Raw genomic sequence first — 26,034 nt, forward strand, 5'->3', positions numbered from 1 at the left:
TACGGGGAGTGCGCTGGCAGTCGGGGAGTGCGCCGGGCCGCCGGGGGCCGGCGGTGCCGGGCGGCCGGGGACCGGCGGTGCCGGGGGGTGCGCCGGGCCGGTGGTGCCGGTCGGCTGGGGGGTGCGCTGGGCCGCCGGGGACCGGTGGTGCTGGGTGGGCCAGGGGCCCGGGGCTGCTGGGCGGGCCAGGGCTGCTGGGCCGGGGACCCGGGGGCCGGGACGGGGGTGCTCGGCCGGGGGCCCAGGGGCTGGCAGTTCTGGGCGGGCCGGGGGTGGTCGGCCAGGGCCGGCACCCCAGGGCCGGAGCCGACCCAGGCTGGAGCCGCCGGGGGGCCAGCCTGGGCCGCGCCTCCTCCCCCCCCACACCCTCCCTTACCTGCTTCAGGCTTCCCGCGAATCAAATTTTCGCGGGAAGCAGGGGAGGGGGCGGAGACTTTGGGGAAGGGGCGGAGTTGGGGCGTGGGCGGGGCTGGGGCCCCGTGGAGTGTCCTCCTTTTGGAGGCACAAAATATGGTAACCCTAATCAGAAACATAGTTAAAATCATAAACTCTTAGATTTCATCCTCTTTAAAGAGGGTTCTTGAACAAAAGTGAAAATCAGGATTGCTGCCCAGGTATGTGTGTGTTTTTTTTAAACTGTATTGGAAAATTTGTGTAGCATCAACAGCAGCTTCACAACTGGCAGACATATTGCGACTTTTTAAATTGCTGTGATGTTCAAATATTTATAACTTATCTGTCTGATTTACACATCTAGTTGCTGTTAATCAGTTATACTACAAGTGACTATTTCAAGCACAACTGATGCAACTGTGAAGATGTCACATTATTCAGCTAAACATTTTGGGCCAAATTTCCAAACACGGGTGAGCTATGTTGTGCTCACAAAATCTGCACCCACTCTGAAATCTCATGCTGCATGAACATAAACCCTACACTGATGACAACACAAAACCTGAACTGGCTTCTGGTTATGAGACACCACAGTTCCTTTGGAGCTGCACTATCAGGAACTCCCTCCAAGGAAACCCACTGAACCAAGAACAGACCTTGGCTTATTTTCTTTTCTGACTAAGCTCTACCAGGCCAGAAGTTGGAAAGTATGTGTCCTGCTCACCACAGCCCATTCAGTCCTTTCTACCCATACCAGACATAATTGTGTTGCATCCTTTTGCAGGTGCTAAAGGTTGGGTGGGAAGAGAAGGCACAATAGAGGTGGAAAAGTCCCCCTTACTCACAGACAAAGAAAGAGCTGTTTGCCAAAGACTGCCTTTGCACACGGATCTAAGTGAAATGATGCAGCATATTATTTACTTCACATTTTTGATAACACTGCAAATATCACTCTACTGTGTCTCTGAAGCAGATCTTCCAGTGTAAAATCTCTCAAAGCAGATAAAAAGAAAACTGGAAAACCTGGCAAAGTTGTTACTCTCTGATAAATGTTCAGCGACTTATGTGAAGTGAACTGTGGTTTCTGCCCAGGTCCTAGAGGACAGGATTTACATCACAAAAGTCACCCACAAAATTGGCAGCCTTGTGTAATCTCAGCAGAAACACTAGGGACTGAATCAACATGGGGACTAACAACGTCACCCTTAGAACTGATCCATTCAGCACAAGGTTAAAACAGACTACCACAATAGTGTGAGGAAGCTTTCACTTTTTCTGCCCATACTTGACTCATTCTGTGAATGGAAGATTTCAGTTAAACTAGTACTTTTCATAAGCATTAATTCATCAAAACAAAACTAGAAAACAAATACAAATGTTGTTAACTACTTGCACTAAGGAAAAACAAATCTACAGGTAAACTACCTTCTCAGGCATTGGTACCTCCAACCAGTGTACCACTAGAGGCTATATTAATGATGTAGGAAACAATGCTATACAGAGGGAGGGCAAAGAGGAATTAAGATAAAAGAAGAAGAATACTGCTAAGCCTTTTGGCTAAGATAAAGTAAAGATGAAGGAAGTTGGGGGGATCTCTACCAAAATGAAATTCTGTGGAGGATCTCTTGGGGTAGGTCTACCCTGCAGTTGAGCGCTGTGATGCAGCACGTGTAGTGTACCTGAGCTAGCTTTGAGATCACAGCTAGCTCAAGTAACAGCAGCAGTGTAGCTGTGGCAGCAGGGGTAGTGGCATGAGCTAGCTACTCCTGTATGTACCCAGGATCCTGGAAAGAGTTGTACTCAGGAGGCTAGCCTGTGCTATTGCCGTGGATACATGGCTATTGTTCCTTAAGCTATCTTTGATCTAGCTAGCTTGAGTATGCGGACATGAGCTGCAAATCATTCCTCTTGATTGCAGTATATTCATATCCGCAGTTATTCCATACCATCTGAAGATGATAGACAACATGTCACAGGTTTTCAATCCTTCCTTGCCATGGATCTCCCTTCCATAATTAAATCATAGGAGAAATTATATGTCAATTTCTCTTAAATATGCAATTTGTCACTTAAATATGCAAACTTAATGCTGACCAAAGTTCTCTCTAGTGGTAATAAAGAGGTCAGAAAGCAAATCTAGGTATTTCTTAAGTGTGTGCTCCACAGATGTTTACAAACCTGAAAGAAGTGTACATCAAAATCCTGGCGCTTTATGCTGGAAAGTGAAAGCAAGATTCTCCACCCTGAAATCAAGTCAGTGGGTGTCTGTTTAGACACTACTACTACCTCCTGAAGAAAGAAAACTCTGAACATGTTTGTATTAGGAGCCTGATCAATCTCGCTTACGTTTTTATATTATGGAAATGTTTTCTGATATGTTAAAAGGTTTTTTAATTTTTATTGATGTAAAATTATAGAAAATGTTATACATTGAATTGCACAAAACAAAACTACATCAGTAAGATTATTTCCTTCAAAATTAAATTACAATGGTAACTATATTTAAATGGACGAACATGAAGACAGCTATGCTCTCTCATCCCTAGAAAGGGTCCTTCTAAAATCACAGTTAAGGCACAAGGCAGACCAGGATTGGGAAGCTTCCATTTCTGGTTCAAGTGCTATACTTGTCCTGTTTGCAGACAAAGGTCTTCTGTCTCTAGCACTGTTCACCTAGGAACTTTAATAAGTCGAACAAAAAGTTCAAAAAAACAAAAACAAAAAACAAACCTTTGCCCATACTACCATGCAATATTACTTAGATATCAATTCTAACACATTCTAAATTTCTCACATAGAAGCAACGGGGAATTTGAATCACAATTCATACCCAGTGTTTTGAAAATTTACCCATAGTTTATCTAGGTAAGCCCAAGTCTGCCATTTATCTGTAACTATCCCAGAAAGTTGACCTTCACCACAAGCTTAGCCTGGGCAACCTCTGTTACAAAGGTGTAATCACAATCTTTTTCATATAATCATTTTGGCACTGCAGATATTCAGGTCTTATTTTTAATCATTGATACATTAAGCACCAGCAAAATAGTTTGCTTAGATACTCCACTGGCAATTTTTAAAAAATGAATGAAAACATTTAGCCTTTTGATTACCTTGTTAAAGTGAGTCATGACAGCATTATAACTGTGCTTGGTATGGCCGCTATAATTAAGAATCTGTCAGGTTTTTCTTTAAAACACATTTTTTTAAAGTGAGGTTTATAACTCAGTCATTTCAAATTGTATCATCTTGAAGTGTGACATGCAAACCATCAGCCCAGAAAAAGACATTACAATTAAAATTTGCTTTTACAAAAAGTGATCAATATTTGTTAAGATGCATGGGATAATGTTCTGTGTGATGCCTTTTATATTTCCCTATACATTCTATGTTTTAGTCATTTGTGCTCTATCATTTTATGATAATTTGAAGAACAAAATCTGAAGAAAGCCATTTGTTTGTTTCTGAAAACCATTTACTGAAGTATGCACAAAACTTTTTTTTTATTTTACTTTGCATTAGTGTTCTATAGTCTGTAAATTATGTTAATAGAAATCCACTAATGTCAAACAGAATTTGTGCACAAGGAATAGTGTGTTTCTCTGAGGTTTAGAGGTTCTAAAGGGATAAAAAAAAAAAAACCCAACAGGATCAATAGGAAATATGATGGAGACCATAGAGTCACTTGGGGAGCTCAGAGAGAGGGAGGTACACAGAAGATGAAAGATAATCAGAACACAAGAGAGAGAACTTGGGTAAAAAATGTCTATTCAGTTTACAAGTATAAACTTTTAGAATTGTTCCTTAGCAACTACAAAACGGATTACACATTTTTAAATGGACAATCTTTAAACTTTCAGTGAATATTTCAAGTGCATACATTTTAAGGACATTTCAAGGACACACTACTTGCTAATACCATCCTTTATTTTATTACGTTTTGTTGGTTGTTAATTACTTTTACTAATACTGAACATGGTTTTGGTAGGGTCATTTTCTCTGACAGATAAATTAAATAACTGAATATAAAGGAAAAAGTTTGTATAAAAATAATGTACCTTGAGGGCATTGTGTCACTGCAACGGGACGTGTTAGGGTGTCATACTGACTAGCACGACTACTCAGGTAGTTGGAACAAGCACGAAGTCATGCAGAATGACATGCACCCAAGTTTCACTGCTTAAACTCCTTTTGTAGTTTGAAACCTATTGCTTAAAAAGGTATCAATTTCTATAGAAGAAGATGGATGGGAAAAAAATTTAGTTGCCTATGATGTACAATGTGCTGCAATCGTTCTTTGAGTCTTAAGAAATAGAAGTCACATGTAAAAAGTATGCAATATTTGCAATCACCCTTGTTTTAGTTGGTAAACTAATTAGCTAAGTTCATGCAGTATTAAAAGAGGAGGCTTTATCAAACAAGCCAAAACAGAAAATGTATTTATAGCAAAAAATGCAAAATAGGACTTTACTGTTTTTGCTGTCAGCTGTCTAAAAATTCCCTTCCCACCCATATCTACTAGTATTCCTCTTATTTTGTTCACTGCTTTTCAACACAGCTTTACCTCACTTTTACAGATGACATTTTTCAAACTATAAAACTGCTGTTAAAACTTTCTTGCTTCAACAGTTTCTCATTGCTGTAAGAATAAGTTTACATCCTTTGTTACTAATATACACAAACCTATTGGTATGTGACTTTGACTCAAGGCTGAGAACAGGCTATAAATTTAGAAATCAATATCTAACTCTATCAATATTCATTTTACTTTTTCTTTCAATATAAAATACAAAGGTGAAAGAGCAGTAAATAAGCTAGAGTACTGAAATAAATTGGGTGTTCTTGTCACAATTAATAAATGTTTACCCAATAACACTGCTAGCTACAATAGTCTACAGCCTTGTAAAATGTCTGAGAGTATGTACTGGAGCAGGTGCTAACCCGACTGTTCACAAAAATACACACAACATATTTCCATAGTTAATTAGCAATCACCAGTAATTCTCCTTGGTACTATTTATCCTAAATATATAAAACATACTGTGCATATTGCTATGGAAATGAATTTATCCAAGCAATTTTCTTCTGGAAACACAGATTGGGATTATGGAACTAAACTGTTTGCTCACCTAGCTGGATGACATACTACAAATTAGTAAAGCATGACCGAGTATGTGCATTATATCCCAAGATAAAGCTTATACTCTTTCAGCTTTCACTACTGTATTCAACTAGGAAGCAGAGTAAGTATTGGTGGACTCATTCTGTTGATTTGCAGAAACAAACATCACTGTGATTGCTGTGTACATGTTTTTTTTTTTTTTTTTTTTTTTTAGAAAAATGTTTCCATATTATTTTTTAGTTAGTTAATCCCAGTCGTTTTATTTCTATATTTTAACAATGTAGATCAGTTGGGGAAAAATCCCAACCAGGACAATGGTAGCTTGTCCTACTCTAAATCCCTTGCTGGAATGTAATGACATTAGGTAAAGCCTTTTCTTTTTTCAAATAATGATATCAAATGTTAAAAAAACAAAATCAGTGTTTTAAAATTAATTTAGTTGTGGGAAGGAGTGAACTGAGGTAGTGAACCCATGTATTTCTGAAACATTTTTGTGTGAACATAGCTACCATTGTTTAATTTACTAAATGTTTTTCCAAGTTTATACTGGTTTCTTTAAAAAAACCCACAAAGATTCAAACATAGAAAAACACTTCACATTATCAAAGCTAATACAGAAGGAAACTGAACTGCTCTTCTTGAATTAGAAAGATAAATTCACACTAGTTAAATAGTAGCAAATACAAGGTTTTTTCTTTTTCTCTCTTTCTATGATTTTGTATTTTTTTTTTAAAAAGGTACTGTATCTCTCTCTGTTTAAGACAAAAATCCTTTCCAAAAAATGTCCTGTATATTGTGAAGATGTCACTATGTATCAGAAACACTGAATGCTTTTATAAAATATTTAGTAACTTCATTATCAAAAGACTGGCTTTGCAAACTATGCAGGGGGAGTTAGCTTGTGAATAGTGGAAGTCCACAGTAAAATGTATGATAAAATAAATCTCACTATACTTTATACCAACTCTGTACAAAACGACTTTCTTTAGTACTTGCAAGTTGTGAAGTCAAAATCACTTTGTAGAAATAATTGTATTATCCTCTTCTCAACCATTAAATATTTTCCTGCTCACTTCAGATATTCAGAGTCTTAGAATCTGACCTAGACATTCTCTTTTTCCATACTGCTTCCACTAAGATGTAATATTTCTGAGATTGTTCTTGGTCTGTTTTTGTCACCGTTTGAAACACTGAAATATTGAGGGGGCCATTCAACTGGAATGCAAACATTTGGTTACTCTAAAGAATATCTAGGACAGATTTGAATCAAAGAATTGTATGCATGTTCACACTGTATATAAGGTACTGTAAGTATATGCTGATAAACAGAAATATATACTAACATGTGCAGTCCAGACATTCACATACTACAAATATGTGAAATATATGAAGACAGACTAATAGAGATACACACAAAAAGATGCACAACCACATCCTCACCAGTCTAAATATATATAGTTAATATAAACAAACAGATGAGAATCCTGTAAATCACAGCCAAGTATTAAAAAAGTCATTTCACAGCTGTAACATCAGCAAAATGCATGCGATGGTTGTGACCTCGCATCTATAAAAATCTTTGAAAATGCACTTGCAGGTGTTAGCCATTTAATGTGCTGCACTAATTTTGAAGATATCTTTCATATACTTGACTCCAAACTTTCAATGATTTGCCCAACAAATCTTGTACAGTACATTTTATTTATTCTATGTTTTCATATACATTCTTCATTGGAAAAATACACTAGCTCTTCCTACCTTGTGTGTTGAGTATACATGGATAGTAATCTCTTCTGTTTAAGATTTTCATTATGGGGAAACCAAATCACTTTTCTTTAATAAATACTATTTTTGAAAAGCCTGAGAAATTGGAAACGTCTAAAGAACAATTAAAAGTCAGTTGATTTCTTAATCTCGAATACTAACCATTATACTACCTGCCTAAAGGTATCTCAAGAGTGGCTGAATTTATCATGTACTTTACTGTGTTGCTGACCTACTGCTTTGTATTTTAAAGATTTAACTTTCGGGGTTTTGTTACAGGAAAATTGGTTACCTGTGGGTCCTGGCAGGGGTGCAGCTTTTCTTCTCCGTTTGATGTCTCCCATGCACAATGATCCTAAATGTACACTTGTTTGTCTGTAAGTGATTATCAGAGAAAACTATTAACAAAGGGGGAAAAATGCCACATAAATACACAGCTTGTATAATCTGAACCTAAATCAAAACATTCTCAATGAAGATGAAGCTGCACAGTGAAGCCACCAATCTTGTTTATATCGAAACATAATTATGTTTGTTGACAAGCGCTCAGCATCTAAACACAGCATCATAAATTGTTACCGGAATGAATAATATAAAAGGAATGCTTTTTAATTTTCAAAACTGGCAATCTTTCTAGCTCAACATAAAACACTGTTTCTTCTGACAGGAAAATAGCTAAGATTAATTATCTAAAGAGATCACAATATTGTTGTAGGTTATCAATTGGTTACTAATGCCTTACTGTCAGAATGACATTTATTACAGGAAAAGTATTATCAATTTCTTTTAAGGTAACATGAAGAATGTCTGAGGTAACATGAAACAGAAAACTCTTCAAACGCATATGGAATAATAGAGTAATTTTGCTATAAGTAACTTGACAGTCCTTTAGAGCGGCACAGATACTGCTGGCTGAAGAATTAGGAGACAAGGGAAAAAGAAGAGGCATTTATGGAGATGTATTAAACATTATAGAATATCTAAAAACACAAGTCCCAATATTGCGATTGTTTTAATTATAACTTAGTGAATTTTGTTAAATCACAAGGTGGGAAACAAATCTAGTAAACTGGTGCCAATGAAGAGTAATATGTTCCCATTCAAGGGGCCTGGGTTCAGTCTCGGATTTATACATTTTGCTTTACTTCACATAAGCTTTCTTTAAGCTATACTATTATTAATTGTGTAACAGAGCATTAATTATGTGATTTAAAAGAATATTCAGATTTCCTGTATAATGTTGTAAAAAAAGAAAAACTACAAAACTGGGCTGAAAATGGTCATAGCTTTTAACCTTTAATGATATAAGACCATTTTTTAACATAAATGTAGTAATGACTTTGCTATTTCACATAGAGGGGCTTCAGTGGGTTATTTAAAAAATAAAATACTCCAAAGCATATCCCAGATTAATTTATTGTGCCACAACTTCAGCATCAATTAATTTAACTTTCTATTTTAACATGGACTTTTCTTCCTTGAAACAACCTCACAAGTTGAATTTAAATAAAAATTTAAAATCCAAAGGCTAAGTATAGTGAAACCATCCTTTCCCCCCCCTCCTACTATCATGAAGTACATTTCAATTAGTTCTAAATTTATAGTAAGACTCTTTAAACCTCCAAATCTTTCGTAATTGGTAGAACATGTAAAAACAGTGAAAACTGGAAATTTAAATAAAGTATAGAAAAGGTCAATAAAGGCAAAATAAATATTCAAAAAGCTATTTCAACAAAGTTGTTATTAAACTTGCAGGTTTTAATTTATGTTTTATATATTCTATTAAAGTAACCATTTAAAGTAGATTAACATGATGTGTGTGTGCTTTTTTAAAAAAATTGCTAAAATGTAGAGAATGGGTTATGAGTCCAGTCATATTACACTTGGGAAAACTGTCTCTTCAAGAATGGCTTCTACTATCTTGATTACTCACTTGACTCTGATATCCATAATGCAACTAAATCACCCATAGAATATATTTTCTGAAACTAAATATCAGAATTCAAATAAAGGAATGCAAAATATTAAAATTAGGAACTGTCTTAACTGTTAAACTGATATATGTCCTCATTTTATTCAAAATGAATATGCTGCAGATAAAAAATGTGAAGACCTTCATATCTCATTGTAGTTTTTTTTTTTTAAACATGAAGAAATAGGATTACCAATGAATACTAAACATAGATCACCAGTTCCCTCTTCCCAAAATCCATATCCCATTATATTATTGCAGAGCCTTTGACTGTAAAAGTCTCCTGGACATGTCTCAGACTAGGTAGAGTGCAATATCTGTGTTTCTTTCTCCAGCATTTCTATGTAGAGGGGGAAAAGGGAGCAAAAAAACAAAACAAACCCACACCACCCAAGGATGCAAGTAGGATGAAAGATAAAAATTAATAAAGTCAGCCAATTGAACCTCAAGACCTGAGCTACAGGAGTAACAGCTAGCTGTGCTTGAGTAATTCTACCCAGAATTGATTATCTGTTACACTGCATTGAGATATCTAGATTATTGATCAGTAAGATTATGGTACTCAGGTCCCACCACTTTTCCTCCAGGCACATGCAATGGAGTTGCAACAAATAACACTAAGTAAGGACTACTTTGTTATTGTTGTCACCCTTCATGTAGAACATAGCAGTTACTTTTTAATTCAAAATCAATGAATGTCTGAAAGGCAGCCTTGTTCCTTCAGCATAAATGAATCATTTGTCTTTGCAAAGTACAACAATTTGATCACTAGCCAAGGTGAGAGTGGTTATTTCTTTGCTATGGTTTTGAGGAAAAGCTAGAGGTTTCTATATGCTAGAAACTAACCAATATTCTTAAGAAATCGTTAAAGCAACAATTACACTTTTTCAAATCCACAGTCCATTATGAGGCTAATAATAATATTATACCTTTGACTAAAACTAGATTAATTTCAAACACTGCTTTTATTTCCACAGGGAATTACATCTACCATTTTACATGTATTGTTGATTGAATCGCAGCAAGACAAAAGGCTATATTTTAAAGAGCAATGGACAAAGAACTGTTCCTAATCTGAAAGCTACAGTTTAGAGAAAGCAAGCTATTACACTTTGGCTATAAACACAAACACTGGCTCATGTATATTACATTTCTAAATTGTAGACGTAGAGAGAACTCTGACCCTCACAGTCTGGCTAGGGGTTCAACAATATGCTTCTTACCATTAAAACACAAAAACAAGGATCACAAATAGGAAGAAAGCTATTTGCCTGATTTCTCTCTATTTATCCATAGCTTGCTGCAAGCTATCATTTATAAATAGTGCTCTGGTGGGAAACTAGGCATTTTATTAGGGAAAAAATAAAACTTGTTAAGACCACCTTGCCTGAAAACTTGGCTTTTGACGTGCTGGTGACAGGGACTGGAGCAAGCAGTGTCAAATGGAATAATTTTAAAGGAAAGACAACAGGAACTTGTCGCCTCATTGTATGCATTTACAAATAGAGGCTTTTCAGAGTATTAGGCCTAGTTAAAGCTGCCCTCTGGATAAAAAGTGTTCCCAAGCAGCCTCAGACAAGCTTGGGAGACAAACAGATGTGACTATGGTCCCTGGCGTTTGGCAAGAACACTCACTGTCAATAAGAAAAATATAAGCATGGACAGGGCATCAGCTGCACAACAGTGGAGCAGGCCTGCAAGTGTCATAGCAGCAGCAAAGTTGTGGCAGAGGGAAGTAAAAAGGCTGCATAAGCCAGACTGGTGTGAACTTACACTAGTAGGCCAAGATTTTTTTTGTTGTTATTATCATGCCTCGACATATTAAACAAAAAAGGAATGGAAAAATCTACTGCCAGATTTTATTCCGTTTTCCTCTGATATACAGTATTTCCAGGGAAAAATTGGTAGTGGAATTATAAGCACAAGACGACACACCAAAAATCATGTATATTAATAAAAAAAATAAGTTACGCTATGGAAACTGCTGTCCTCATCAATGTGGAGACAGCCATTTCTAACACGAGTCACCAGTGTTCATGGCTATTTCACTGTTCAGTGCTATCTAATTTTCTTTACTTTCCCCTTCCATTCTGGCAGTCTGCCTTCCCACTTTTTTCTGTAGATAATCATTCCGGGAAATATGTCTAAATGATACATCTTTTAAATTCCCCAGACAGAAACCATCCATCCACACTGTTGCCATACAAACTCTTATTTTTCTATCACCCCAGTATTCTTGGTAATACAATATTTTTAATGAGCTGTTTCTCATCTGCAACTATGAATGTTCGGCTTCCAAAGCCATCCATAGCAGCTCAAGTCAGAGTTTGAGCTAATAGGATCTTAGCCGTCATTAGCACCACCCTTTCCTGCGTAAAAAGCCTTCGGTTTCATGTTGACATTTCAATCCATATCCGGCCTTCTTTGAAAGAGGCCGTCCACTTTCATGGACCACGGATACAGAAAACAGACCTTTATATGCCATTTCCACTTTGCGCATGTACTTCTATATATATTGTTTTGTTAAATGATTATATTTTATATAAAAACAAAAAGAAAACAAAACAAAACAGACTTTTACTTGTTTAACCTCTTCTTTTTCCTACTTTTAAGGGTTTATGATGCTCCCAGGTATTATCACTGCCTTTGCTATTAACATTTAGATGGAATTAGAATTTCACTCTATATTTAGTATTCGCTTCAGTCATTAAAAAGCAGTATAGTGCTGTGGACTGAATACCATAGTTCTCCCCTAGGACTTGCTATGTGGACATGGGGAAATCACTAACCACCCTGTCCATTTTTCCATATGTAAAAAACAGTACTCCTTCAAAAACAATTAATTTTCACCCCTATTACCCTGGAAGTGGGAATTATTCCATAGTTACTTCACAAAGGTGTGTTGTGAGAATTAAGTTTGTATAGCAGTTGTCTTCATATGTGCAAGTACATTTTCTAAGACCTTGATTCCAAATAGGGGCTTTTGGGCACTACTGCAATACAAATAACATAAATAAATATGTATTTATTTTACATGTCTACTCACTGCTCCAACTCCAGTGTCTTCTTGCTTTTAGGTAGGGTGACCAGATGTCCCCTTTTTATAGGGACAGTCCCATTTTTTGGGTCTTTTTCTTATATAGGTGCCTATTACCCTCCACCCCCGTCCCGTTTTTTCCCCGTTGCTATCTGGTCACCCTACTTTTAGGAGTTTTCGCTTTCCTCACAAGCTGTAATGCTTTGAGCTCAATATTATTTACTATTCTTGATGTGTTATAATTACACTATTAATTGCAATGTTAATACATGCACACCTCATTTCCTCCCCATAGTTTGTTTGGACTTCTGTTTACACTTCAGCAAAGCATCAAGTCATTTGCCAGATTACATTTTGTACCTCTATGACTTGGCACATATTATCTGTACATGATGGAGGTCCCTGGTTTACTGAATTTTATACATAACTTGAACTTTGAAAGTAGCAGTTGTTGACAGAGGTAAGAGTGGAAGAGTTTTCATGTTTTGTTCAAAAACATTCTTACCTATTGGATTTCTGTGCAGCTGATTTGGAAAGCATAGATTATGTTGTATGCTACACTGATGCTGAAATAACACTTTAATACTAATTTTCACAGCATAATGTAATGAACTAATATCACCCAATACTTGTCTGTCCATTATATTCTGATTAACAACACTTTCACCCAGCTTGGGCACTGAAATACTTCGTAAACAGCAACATCTATCCTGGCACAGTATCATTGAGTTCCTGCAGATGGCTGTAGAACTCTTCAATTATATCATTGGATGATGTAGTTAGTGCTATGCTTGATAAGTTACTAACTGAAGCTCTTTAGAAACAGATTTTAGTAAGGCTGAGTTGACTGGTTTGAATTTTAGAAGGATCTAAGGGCTTTATTATTAAGAAGAAATGTCACTCCCTTTGTCCATTTTCAATTTCAAAAGAGTTGGGTGAGAGTGGAGACAGGACGACATGATAACTGCAACTCATTTGAAGCTTGAAATGGCTTGACGACAATTTCTTAAATAGACAACGTAATTATGCCATTAGGTGGCATGTTTGGACATTGCTGGTGGTGATCTACAAGTTTAATTTCTATTCTAATAATTTTAGTTTTCAAACTACAGGATGGTTTCAAGATGAGACTGAAAGAGTGACTCAGGGGCTTGGAAAGAAAGTATGGGAAGAGCTCATAAGATATAAAGGAGATCTATGAGTAACCGCTTTCCTCAACTATGACATGTCACAGAAAGCAGGCTAAGTCCAGATGTGTAGTACGAGATGGGAAGGGAGTATGGGGAGCAGTGGTCAGAACAATAGAGAGAAGTAAGATAATGGAGAATGTCTAAAACCAGGATAAAATGACTCAAAATGAAGGTGGATGATCTCGTCCATCTTTCTTGAACAAGAGCACAGACTGACCACACTGTCTCATTATTCTAGTGTCCCTAATATGTAATAACAGCATAACAAAAGTTCTCAACTTTTTTTTTTTAAAACACAGTGTGGCCCACATTTTAGTTGAGAGATTGCCTTCTGGACCACATGTCCTCCTCCGACTGGAAGTTGCGTAGACTGCCTCCTCCAGTTGACGATGTAACTCTGTGGCGATTAGCAACTGCTTACATGGAAAACTGGACAGTATTTAAATGTATTTTTAGGGTTTCGTGTTCTTCACAGACAGCTAGCAACTGCTTCATCACCTACCTGAGGGCCATGGACCACAATTTGAGCACTTTAGCAGTATACAGCATTAAACAACATCATGTAGGTATTTCTAAGTTTCCTGTCACCTTAATATTTATGTATAGTAGTGGGACCAACACAAGTTTCAGTGATTTAATTTGATTAAGTTTCCAAAAGTTTGGATGCTTACGCAAAGTCACAACCTTCTGTGCAATCACCTTCTAGTATTAGGGAACATTTTCTAAAAATAATATCCCAGAAAAACTGTAACATTTTACATGAAATTACCCACCAGCTAGTTAGTGCTGTAAGTTTGGGGACAGTACATAATATTACTCATACATAAAGAGGTTTAATCCTGCCTCAAATGCACATCTCAACACAACTAACTATGGTACAGTTATGGCACCTTCACAATATGGTACTACAAAATGCAAGAGATGTATGTTGCAAAGCAATATATATGCAAAACAATGGCAAATAGGTTCATTAGAAAAGGTTCACTCCTAAATCTCAACCCCTTTTTCCCTTGTGGCACAGAACTATTGCTCCAAATCTTATAGTTCCTTTGTTCTACGACTTTTTCCAGTCAGCTAGAGGATGTCAGTCTGTCCAACAGAAGGATAACATTTGTCATTTACTGATAGGGTCTGCCTCGCTCTAACCTGCACGATTTGGGAGTGTTTCTCTGTGGAAAGTAGAAGAAAAATCCTTATATAGATATTTAAGGGGAGAGAGAAAAAACAACCCAAAGTTTATAACACTAAATAAGAACAACTGACTTAAGTCAGAACATGTATCTCCCACTTTCCCAAGATGTGAACTGTAGCTGTCCAGTATGTGACAAGCGCTCCACACATCCTAAAGCACTCTCCTTAGGGTATGGCTACACTGCCAATGTTACAGCACGGCCGCGGCAGCGCTGTGACATGGACAGTGTAGACATGCTTTATCTCCGGGTGGTAGCTTTATTACCGGGAGTGCGGCTCCTGGTGATAAAGCGCGGTCTATACTGGCGTTTATCAGTGCTAAAACTTTTGTCACTCGGGGGTGTTTTTTCACACCCCTGAACGACTAAAGTTTTAGTGCTGAAAGTAGCAGTGTAGACACAACCTTAGCAAAGGAACATTTAAAGTTAGTTTTTTAAGATGCAAAGGGGCATTGTTGGCTGTGCCTCCAATCCCATGCACTTTGGTCTCCATTTGAATAGCAAATGATTGATATACTAATTACTGCAGGGTTGTCTCACAGAAATCTAGTATGTAGGGTTTTTTCTCCCCCCATCCATACACGTTTCATATAGCAGGATACTGCAAGTGCAGTATTGGTAAGTGCATAGCTCATGGCTGTGACACCAGTGCTTCTGTAGACAAAGACAAATAAGAATGATCAAAATTGTTTCTGTAAAGATGGAGAATTTGGACCTCACCTGATAATATTATCGTATAGGTTTCTCTTTAAAAAAAACAACACACCTCTGTATCATTTTGTTAGGAATATTTGAGATAGATGTCACCCACTATGATTGGATTTGTCTAACTTTAGGTCAAATCAATGTCTGAAATCTATTTTGTTGTTTGTCAATAGCATTTGTGGCGGTGATTTGGACAGTCAGTGTCAGCAAGAAGTGCTAGAGTACCAGCTAATTTCTACTGATGTCACTCTGACAGCTGCTTTGTTCTCAAGCAATTTGTTCCCCCCTTTTCCAACAGTTGATTTTGTGGGGTATTTGGCTCCTTTTACTCAGGCTATAGATGAGGGCAAGCGTTTTCCCTCTACAGCCACATCCATCTAAACTTACTTAATTGGAGAATGACAGGGATTAGATACTTAATTTCACAGTTTTTATAGAACCAGTAAAAGCTGACATGGATGGTTTGAAGTAAGAGGGATCAGACTTTGATGACCATGTGGATGGAGATTTTGATTATGGCTTCAATATGAATTTATGATTATCACCTAATCACTCATATCAGAACCTGTTGCTATGGGGAATATGGCTTATATGCACTAGCTTTGCTCAGTGGAAATGTGCAGTGCAGACTGAATGTATGGTGAATTGGGAGAACTCTACCTTCCAGTGCTCCGAGTTAACAAAGAACTAGGTAGCAGATAAATACATTAAGCATTCTTAAATGAAACATTCTAATATATACACCTCTACCCCGATATAACGCGACCCAATACAACAAGAATTTGGATATAATGCGGGGGGGGCAGGGCTGCGCACTCCGGTGGATCAAAGCATGTTCGATATAACGCGGTTTCACCTATAACGCGGTAAGATTTTTTGGCTCCCGAGGACAGTGTTATATTGAGGTAGAGTCTATATTAGGTAAATATGTATTAAGTAAGGTCAGTGTTTTTAAATTCACATTAATTTTGCTATAGGCAAATACTGTTTTATCAGAATATATATTATTAAAAGGCAACTCAGCCATTTTCATCTACCATAAAATTAAGTATTCAGTATAATGTGCCACCAATAGCAAAATTCCATGAAAAAATATATTGCAGATATCTGTAGCACAAAGTAGCCAGTTTGAAAATCAATATTTTAAAACCAAAATATAAGTAGAACAAGTAGGCACTATGAACAAATTGCTTACCACATGGAATTAGAAGAATTGATGCAATTTTAAATGCAAAAATAGGGTATACCATCTGTGTTTGCTTTTGTATTTATATTATCTAAATCCTAAAGTCAAAATCAAAGATAAAAAAATTAGGACAATCAAGCGATTAAAAAATTAATCGTGATTAATCGTGCTGTTAAACAATAATAGACTAACATTTATATAAATATTTTTGGATGTTTTCCACATTTTCCAATATATTGATTTCAATTACAACACAGAATACGAAGTCTACAGTGCTCACTTTATATTTATTTTTTATTACAAATATTTGCACTATAAAAATAAAAAATTGTATTTTTCATTTCACTTAATACAAGTACTGTAGCGCAATCTCTATCATGAAAGTTGAACTTAAAATGTAGAGTTATGTACAAAAAATAACTGCATTCAAAAATAAAACCATGTAAAACTTTAGAGCCTACAAGTCCACTCAGTCCTATCTCAGTATATCGACTTCAGCTGAAGTTGCATAACTTAGATCGATCCCTCCTCCCCAGTGTAGACCAGGCCTCAGACAAACACGTTTGTTTGCATTTGCAGGAGATAATGCTGCCTGCTTCTTGTTTACAATGTCACCTGAAAGTGAGAACAGGCGTTCTCATGGCACTGTTGTAGCCAGCATTGCAAGATATTTATGTGCCAGATGCACTAAAGATTCATAGTCCCTTCATGCTTCAACCATCATTTCAGAAGACGTGCCCACGTTGATGATGGGTTCTGCTCGATAATCATCCAAAGCAGTGCAGACCAACGCATGTTCATTTTCATCATCATGAATCAGATGTCACCAGAAGAAGGTTGATTTTCTTTTTTGGTGGTTTGGGTTCTGTAGTTTCCGCATCAGAGTGTTGCTCTTTTAAGACTTCTGAAAGCATGCTCCACATCCTGTCCTGATCAGATTTTGGAAGGCACTTGAGATTCTAAAATCTTGGGCTGAGTGCGGCCGCTATCTTTAGAAATCTCACATTGGTACCAGGAGTGGCGCCAGGGTTTTTGCCGCCCTAGGCAGCAGCGCTGCTCCTCTGAGCATTCGGCGGCAGGCGTCCTTCCGCTCCGTGTCTTTGGGGCACTTCGGTGGTGGGTCCTGGAGCGAGTGAAGGACCCACCGCCGAATTTCCGCCGAAGATCCAGAGCGGAAGGACCCCCCACTGCCGAATTTCCGCCGAGGGCGGCAAAATGCCGCCCCCCAAATCCTGCCGCCCTAGGCGAATGCCTAGGGTTGCCTAGTGGAAGTGCTGGCCCTGACTGGTACCTTCTTTACGTTTTGTCAAATCTGCAGTGCAAGTATTCTTAAAACCAACAACATGTTGGGTCGTCATCCGAGACAAATTTAATTAACGCATATTCTTTTTTTAACGGGCCTCATCAGCATGGAAGCATGTCCTCTGGAAAGGTAGCCAAAACATGAAGGGGCATACAAATGTTTAGCACATCTGACATGTAAATACTTTGCAAAGCCGGCTACAAAAATGTCATATGAATGTCTGTTCTCACTTTCAGTGACATTATACAACGTATCACTGACGCTGTAAATAATAAGCAGGCAGCATTATCTCCCATAAATGTAAACAAACTTGTTTCTCTTAGCGATTGGCTGCACAAGAAGTAGGACTGAGTGGACTTGTAGGCACTAAAGTTTTACATTGTTTTATTTTTGAGTGCAGTTATGTAACAAAAAAAATCTACATTTGTAAGTTGCGCTTTCATGATAAAGAGATTGCACTACAGTACTTGTATGAGGTGAATTTTTACAGTGAAAGTATTTGTAATAAAAATAATATAAAGTGAGCACTGTACACTTTGTATTCTGTATTGTAATTGACCTAAATATATTTGAAAATGTAGAAAAACATCCAAAATATTTTATATATTTCAATTGGTATGCTATTGTTTAACAGTGCAATTAAAACTGAGATTAATCACAATTTTTTTATTGTGATTTTTTTTTGAGTTAATCGCGTCAGTTAATTGCGATTAACTGACAGCCCTAAAAAAATAATTCCTGGGTTGCAGCCTCTGATGCTAATTTTCAGAAACTCCATATATAGTTATAAACAACTAAAAAAAGTGTACGTTACTAGTAAGATATGCAGCCTCTTGACTAGAGTCTTGCTGCTGTAATTAGGATTGTCTGTAAAATTTACCAAAAGTGTTTATAGCAATCTTTTTCAATTATTAATAAAAAGAAATTGGCAAAATAATTTTGTATTTACAACTACACACTCACTCTGAAACCTGTCTGAAATGGGCCACTCTCATTACCACTTGAAAAGTTATTTTTCCTCCCTTTGTATCCTGCTGTTAATTGAATTGTCTCGTTATACTGACCTTATACTTGGTAAGGCAACTCACATCTGTTCAAGTATTTATACCTGCTCCTGTATTTTCCACTCCATGCATCTGATGAAGTGGGTTCTAGCCCATGAAAGCTTATGCCCAAATAAATTTGTTAGTCTCTAAGGTGCCACAAGTACTCCTCGTTCTTTTTGTAGAAAATTATATATATTATATAGAAATATAGAACGTTCATTTCTAACTCTTATTTACGAGTATACCTTCCAAGAGTTATCACTTTTTTTTTTTTTTTTTTTTTTACACAAAAAACACTGTTCAGATGAAATCAGAATTCCACCCTAGATCCAGTTACTCACTGTACAAGCTCTGAAGCTTTTTCCACAGACTTGGTTATAAAAATGACATCACCAACATAACACAGATTGCAGCATCTGCCTCTACCATTGTGAAGACCATTACATTAACCATCAAAAGTGATGCACTTTTTTTCTTTTTATTAAATGTTAAACAGATGTGATAGTAGCATTGTTCTATGTCAATCTCCTTTCATATCAAGCCAATCTGTTCAGCATGCAACTTTAAACGTAAGAGTGACATTTGTTTTAATGGAGTATTAGCACAATTTAACTATGAATGGGAAAATATTAATATTTCTTGTCAGTGGACTATCTCATCACCACCTACAGTACTCTAACACTTGTCTTCACATTGTCTTTTTCCAGCATTTCTGAGACTTAATTCAAGTTCACCGGAATGAAGCAAGTCTCTTTTGGCATCACGTTCAGCAAATCCAAATGGAAATGAAGTCCAATTCCACAGTATATGCCACAGCACCCAATCTCCAGAGACCAATGGACTTTAACTGTGAACTAAAAGTCTTTAAAAAAAAAATCCGTATTAGAGGTTTACTGTCCTCAGAAAGGATAATGCATTGTTTTTTCTTCTTTCTAATTAGTAATTTAAGCATATGTTCAGCATTTAACTCTAAACGTTTGCCTTTTCCCCAAGCTCTAAGACAGCTGTCCAAGACGTGAATGCCAGAAAACATTTAAATATCAACATCTGTTGAATTATGTTAATTTAGTGTAATATAATTGGGCATGAGTTGGAATTGATCAAAAGTATATGAATTAGACAAAGGCAAATCCAAACCAATATCCTGGTGCACAAACAAGTCAACAAAGAATGCTAGGAAAGAAAAATTCTGTTTTAACAAAATTAAAACAGATCATTCAAGACTATAGCTTTCTTCCCAAAGAAATACCACCATTTTGTACTTTTCATCATGGGAAACTCCTGTGTCTACAATACTGGAACCTACTGAGACAGAGGACTTGGAATGATTTGTAATGAAAAAGTCATGTTGAAAGAACGACTCTTAAAATGTCCATAAATGGGTATTATGATGACTATGAAGGAAAACCTAACTTAATTTGTTTTTAGAAGTGAAGAATGAGAAGATATACTCTATGATCAAGAGAGTTCACTCAACTGATTTTAGATTACAGAATTCTAAACATAACATATATTATGATATTTATGTCAAGTAATTAAAAAAAAGATGGATATGGTTCATATTTAAGTATGTGTGAAATGCGGTTAGCAAAGAGATGATGTTATTGAAGTAGAATGTTGTTACAGGATAATGGTCTCCTGCTGTTTCAGAAATTCCAAGGCAAACAAACCCTTTTGCTCTAACCAGGAAAAGGGATTTTGTGCCAACATTCTTAACATGAATTTCCATTACACCAAAGGTATATCTACACTTTGCGCTGGGGGTATAATTCCCAGCTTGAGGAGACATACCCCCACTAGCTCTGAATGAGCTAGCATGCTAAAATTAGAGTGTAGGCATAGTGGCGTGAGGGGTTAGCTGTCCAAGTATGCACTTAACATCTCTGATGGGCATGTACACGCATGTCAGTTGCACATGGTGTTGGGGCCACTGGATCTGCATTGACATGAGTCCCATGGCTAGCCTCCATCCTTGTGTTTGGTGCTGGTGCAGGGCAGGCATAGAGATCCTTTCTGTGGTGTGTAGGGGATTAGCAGGAACTCCTATGTGAACATTTGCTCAATTTTCCCAGCACAGCTCCTAGACAATGGTGAAATGGTGTCAAGGGTCTTGACTAGCCCTCTTCAGCACAAGTGAGTTTTACTCTTAGACTTTAAGAGTCAGATTTTCAAAACTGCTCAGAACCTTCCACTATTTGTGTAGATCACGGTAAAATGCTCGATATGGCTAAAGCACTAGTACTGAGGAGCTGCTTGCGGAATCCACAGTTAAAGCTCACTTGAGTTTTACACTCAAAGCAAGAATTTAACCACTTTCTTATATATAAAGAATACAGTGCATCTTCCCCCAAATGACAGCATGTTTACTTGGTAAAATCCCAGAAAATTTATTCTCTGCCCAATCACATCCATTAATTAGTTTATGAGTTACAATTAATTAAAAATATGTTATTTAAGAAATTAAGCACTCAATATCAGATGATTTTTATTTCTCATGCTATCTTATTAATGGAAGAACAGAGACTGTTCAAAGTTTCCATATAGCTAAAACTTACTGAAATATTATACGTGGGCTATAGTCCAAGGTTTTTAAAAAAGGGATTAAAGTTCATTTTTTACTATTATTCTTTTTAACTGAAAGTTTCTTTTACTGCAGTGCCTGACAAATAATATTCTACTACAGAGAATTCCATGAAAAACTGCTCTTTTTCAAAATGGCCACAATCTTTTATTTTTCTCAATTAGACTGAATCCTACCTGCCACAAAGAAAGTGGTAGCCATTGATAGTATACCATGCCATCATCGTCTCTGAGGGTGACACCATGAGGAAAAATGTAGTGTCTTTAAAAATCATTTTAATTTAATCTGCAACTAGAAACACTATTTTGTATATGCAATAACCATACAATAATATTAATGTCACTAAAAGAAGAGTTAAGATTGTCTGTGTGCTTTAGCTATATGTTTCTATCTTAACATACACCTTTAAGTTTAACCTTAATTCTCAATTTACTGTATTTGTAGTGCATTGTATTTGAATTACTACAACATCTCTAATTTTTTATACTTTAATTACGGATATATATTAATCTTAACTCCAATTTAATGTATTTTTGTTAGGAATATAAATAAATGTGTAGGATGACAACAGTGAGTAATTATAGTATAAATATACCAATTCTTAGATATATTGATATAAAGCTATGTGTTCATTTTCCTGTACAGTGTCTAAAAACAGACAGAGTTCACATCTTCTGGTACAGTAATTTCATTCCACAAAAGCCACATTAAACAATTATAGTTCTTGTAATTAACCAGTAGTCTAATGTACAGTTTTCTTATCCCAATCTATTAACAGCTGCTCAAAAAATGTAGTAATTAATGGTTTCATTTATTTTTGGCAAACCTGCATCACGACAAATAGTTTTGTATCTGCTGCAAATTAGGACTCCTTCCCAAACAACAGATGACATGATGGGAAAAAGGGAGCAGACAGCATCCTTGCACATCTTTGTCTCTTTAGAAGATCAAATAAAGAGCAGCTGTAATTCTATTTGTCACATCTGTGTAACAAAATACAGTGATCTGTATCATCAAATGAAACTGAATGAGTTCTGTTCAAATGTAAATGGGGATTTTCTTTCTGACCTGATGGAAAGGAGGCTGAACTCAATATTTCTACATCTCAAGCAAAAATATGCTTTTCAAATCTCTGATCACATTTTGTGTAAATTTTCTCAATTTAGAACCCTCCATTTCATTATTAATTTACACAGAATTCCAAAATAAAATAAAATCACAAAAATATAATGTAGATGATGCATTATTTTTTCCAACCTATCCAAAATATTCAGAAGTCTGGACAGAACTGAGATTTGAAAGGGTTGGTGGGTTACAGAAAATCTGGAAAATGTATGCTCAATATTCTTATTAACATTTATCATGTATCACTATGTGACATTTTTCTTTCATACTATCCACCACGTCTCTTTCCCCACATTTCCCCAGCTTCCATCCTTAACAGGCTTCCCTCTTTTAGGGATGTGAAGAGACCTGTTTCAGGCTGTGCTGTTTCCTGTGGCCTTCAGGAACAGCAGATTTCCCAGAAAAGAGGAACAACAGATAGACTCAGGCCCCTGAGTGCTTGTCTTTTTTTTTTTTTTCTCCCCTCAGGAGGTACGGATGTCAGCACTTCTAAATTAGTGATGGAAAAGAACTGAGGGCCAGGAAATGTGTTTTGTTCTTAAAAATACAGAGTTCACACAATCTCTGGGAACCAGTGATGAATGATCAAGTTATTTTATCATATCTGGAAAAGTGGCAGCAAATCTTGTCTTGTTTTTTCCTTTAGCCTCTCAATACATGTACATACCATAAATCCCATTTATAATACTATGAGCCAGAAGAAAAAAACCCGATTGAATAATTATTGCACTTAATGTGCAGATACTTTAAAAAATAATGAAGACCATTATAAATAATAAAAATTATTCTAGAAGTTTAAGTACTTTGGCTGTCTGTAATTTTGTTTTCCTAATCAATAGATTACAGCATAGACTAACTCTTCTAGGGCTATGTAAGCCAAAAAGCAAAAAAAGGAGATCTTAAATTTGGTAATCTGTCAATAAGAACGGTCACATTGCGTCATACAAATGGTTAATCTAACCCAGAATCCTGTCTTCTGATAGTGCTTCAGAAGGAATGGATACAACAGGGCAATTATCGAGTGATCCATCCCCTGTCGTCAAATCCCAGCTTCTGAGAGTCAGGTATTTAGGGACACCTGAAGCATGCAACCGCTTGCTTGGTCCATGATCATTTTGCCTAATAGCTATTGGTGGACCTATCCTCCAAAATCTTATCTAACTTTTTTTTTGAGTTATATACAGGCATTCACAACATCGTTTGGCAACAAGTTCCACAGGTTGACTGTGTGTTGTGTGAAGAAGTACTTTCTTTTGTTTGTTTTAAACCTGCTGCCTATTAATTTCATCAAGTGACCCCTAGTTCTTGTGTTATGTGAAGGGGTAAATAACACTTCCCTATTCACTTTCTCCATACCATTCATGATTTTACAGATCCTACCATATTCCCCTTAGCTGTCTCTTTCTTAAACTGAACAGTCCCAGTCTTGCTTTGAGGCTATATTTAATGTACATAGGGTTGAAACTCATCTTCATTTTTAATTTTTAATGTTTGTTATCTCTGTTATGAGCAACCCAATATATTTAAGCTCCTCCAGAAAGTATCAACACTACTGCACAGAAAAAAAGACCGTAATAGACTGATTGAGTGCTTATCCCTTCTTACCTTCCTCATACAGTTCTGGAGTAAATTATTCCACAATTCATTGATCTAGTGCAATGTAGGTCTCTAATCTTTACTTTTTTCCACATGCTGAGACAAGAACTGTGGTCACTCATCCAGAAGGTGTAAGAAAAGTCAAGGCAAACATAAAAAAGTATTAAGAGAAAATGTCTTTCAGAACACCAACCAAAAAAGAAAAAAGAAAAAAGAAAAAAAAAAAAACCAAAACATTCACATGACTAGAAATAAGCCAGTGTGGAAACTACACAAAGAAATACATTTTGCAACTCCAGACTTGCAATAAGAAGAATAGATATGGCTTTATTGATTAAAAGGCGTAGGCAATAGTTTGGTTACACTTGTGATTCGTTCTTAAAAACGTTTAAGAGACCAATAACCAAGCTTAGCCACAGTAAAATATGAAAACAAGACAGGCATATCTTCCTTACAGGAAACAATTCTTATCTTACACAGAAGTTGCATTTATAGTATAGTTGTATTTATAGCTAGTAGTATTTATAGCATGATTTTACAAGTTACAAAACTTTTTAGGAGTCACTAAAATCCAACCCACCAGTTTGTAACATTACCTTAACTTGTTGTTTTGTTCTGTACTTTTCTAATATCTGTTTTGGATACTACAGTCCAAACCAGTTAGGCCCAGAGGTACATCCCAACCTGTGCTAAGAAACATCAATCATGTATCTTGGCTTTGACAGGCTTCCTATTTTCTAATGCCAAAGCTGATTTGAGCTTTACAAAGCATTGTGGGATACTTGACATGGGTGAACAGAATTGTAGGGAGAGTATAATACATTTAGTTAACATAACTTTCCAATTTTTTATATTTATATATAATAGTAATACTGTGCACATAATACCCATTAATGTGGCATTTACTATGCCCAACATTCATGCATTGGCTAGCAGCTTAAAAGTCTAAAGAGTGCTGGGTAATAATTTTATAAACCCTCAAATGTTTACCATCTGCTGATTTTCTATTATTGTATTTAGCAATAAACCGCAAGACAAGACACTTCTATTGGTCATAGTTATGATTTGTTGTGAGCTTTCTTTGAAAGGAGATTAATCATCTGAATTATAATATCCTTACACGTCAAATGGAATCACTGAAAATGTGCAAAACAATCTTAGAGTGCTTGAGACTTTCAAGTGAGAACGAACACTTGTATTCAACAAAAGATTTAGCTGCATATGCATATAGTAACCTCAAATACAATAGCTTTACTTAGAGTTGTTTTATGATTATGCTAAAGAGTGGACCAAAACCTTTGCTGGTGTAAATTTGTCAAGTTTCATTGGTTTCAACAGAGCTTTGCTAATTTACAGCTTTTAAAAGGATCTGACCACATTTGTAAAGAACTGAAAGATCCATTTCAAGATTCCATACACAGGAATGAGACTTCACATTTACTAGAAAGGTACAATTCGGAACTTGCCCTCTCATTAACTTTATGCATAATATCAGCTTCATCTGAACCAATTTTTTTTCCATAAGCTTGAAAGGAAAGAAATTTTGTCTCTCCACACAGATGGGTGAAGTCGGGAATTTTAAATGCAGCAGCAAGGTGATGACCTCCCTTCTGGGGGGAATGGCAACTTAAAACTATGTCAAGCTGTAGGAGCTGACTGTACTGCCATGCTGGAAATCCTACCCACTCTATTTATACTGGTAACTTAACCCAATGGATTTCACCGATAAGGATGAGTTATTGTGTGTTTGCAATGTGGTATACATGCTTGCTTTAAACATATATAGTTCTTCCATTTGTTATAACAACTTTTATAAAGGTAAAATGT

The 26,034-nt window shown here is 36.4% G+C and overlaps 1 protein-coding gene across 1 annotated transcript in view; it reads right to left on the reverse strand.

Moving 5' to 3' along the window:
• GPATCH2 (G-patch domain containing 2) overlaps window positions 1-26,034 on the reverse strand; it is a 185,862-nt gene that overhangs the window by 11,608 nt on the left and 148,220 nt on the right. Inside the window, exon 8 of the mRNA XM_034764484.1 lies at window positions 7,569-7,651. Within this exon, the coding sequence (XP_034620375.1) occupies window positions 7,569-7,651 (83 nt within the window). The remainder of the gene's footprint in view (window positions 1-7,568; window positions 7,652-26,034) is intronic.

This window comes from Trachemys scripta, chromosome 3 (genome assembly GCF_013100865.1).
Source record: "Trachemys scripta elegans isolate TJP31775 chromosome 3, CAS_Tse_1.0, whole genome shotgun sequence".
Taxonomy (NCBI): Eukaryota; Metazoa; Chordata; order Testudines; family Emydidae; genus Trachemys; species Trachemys scripta.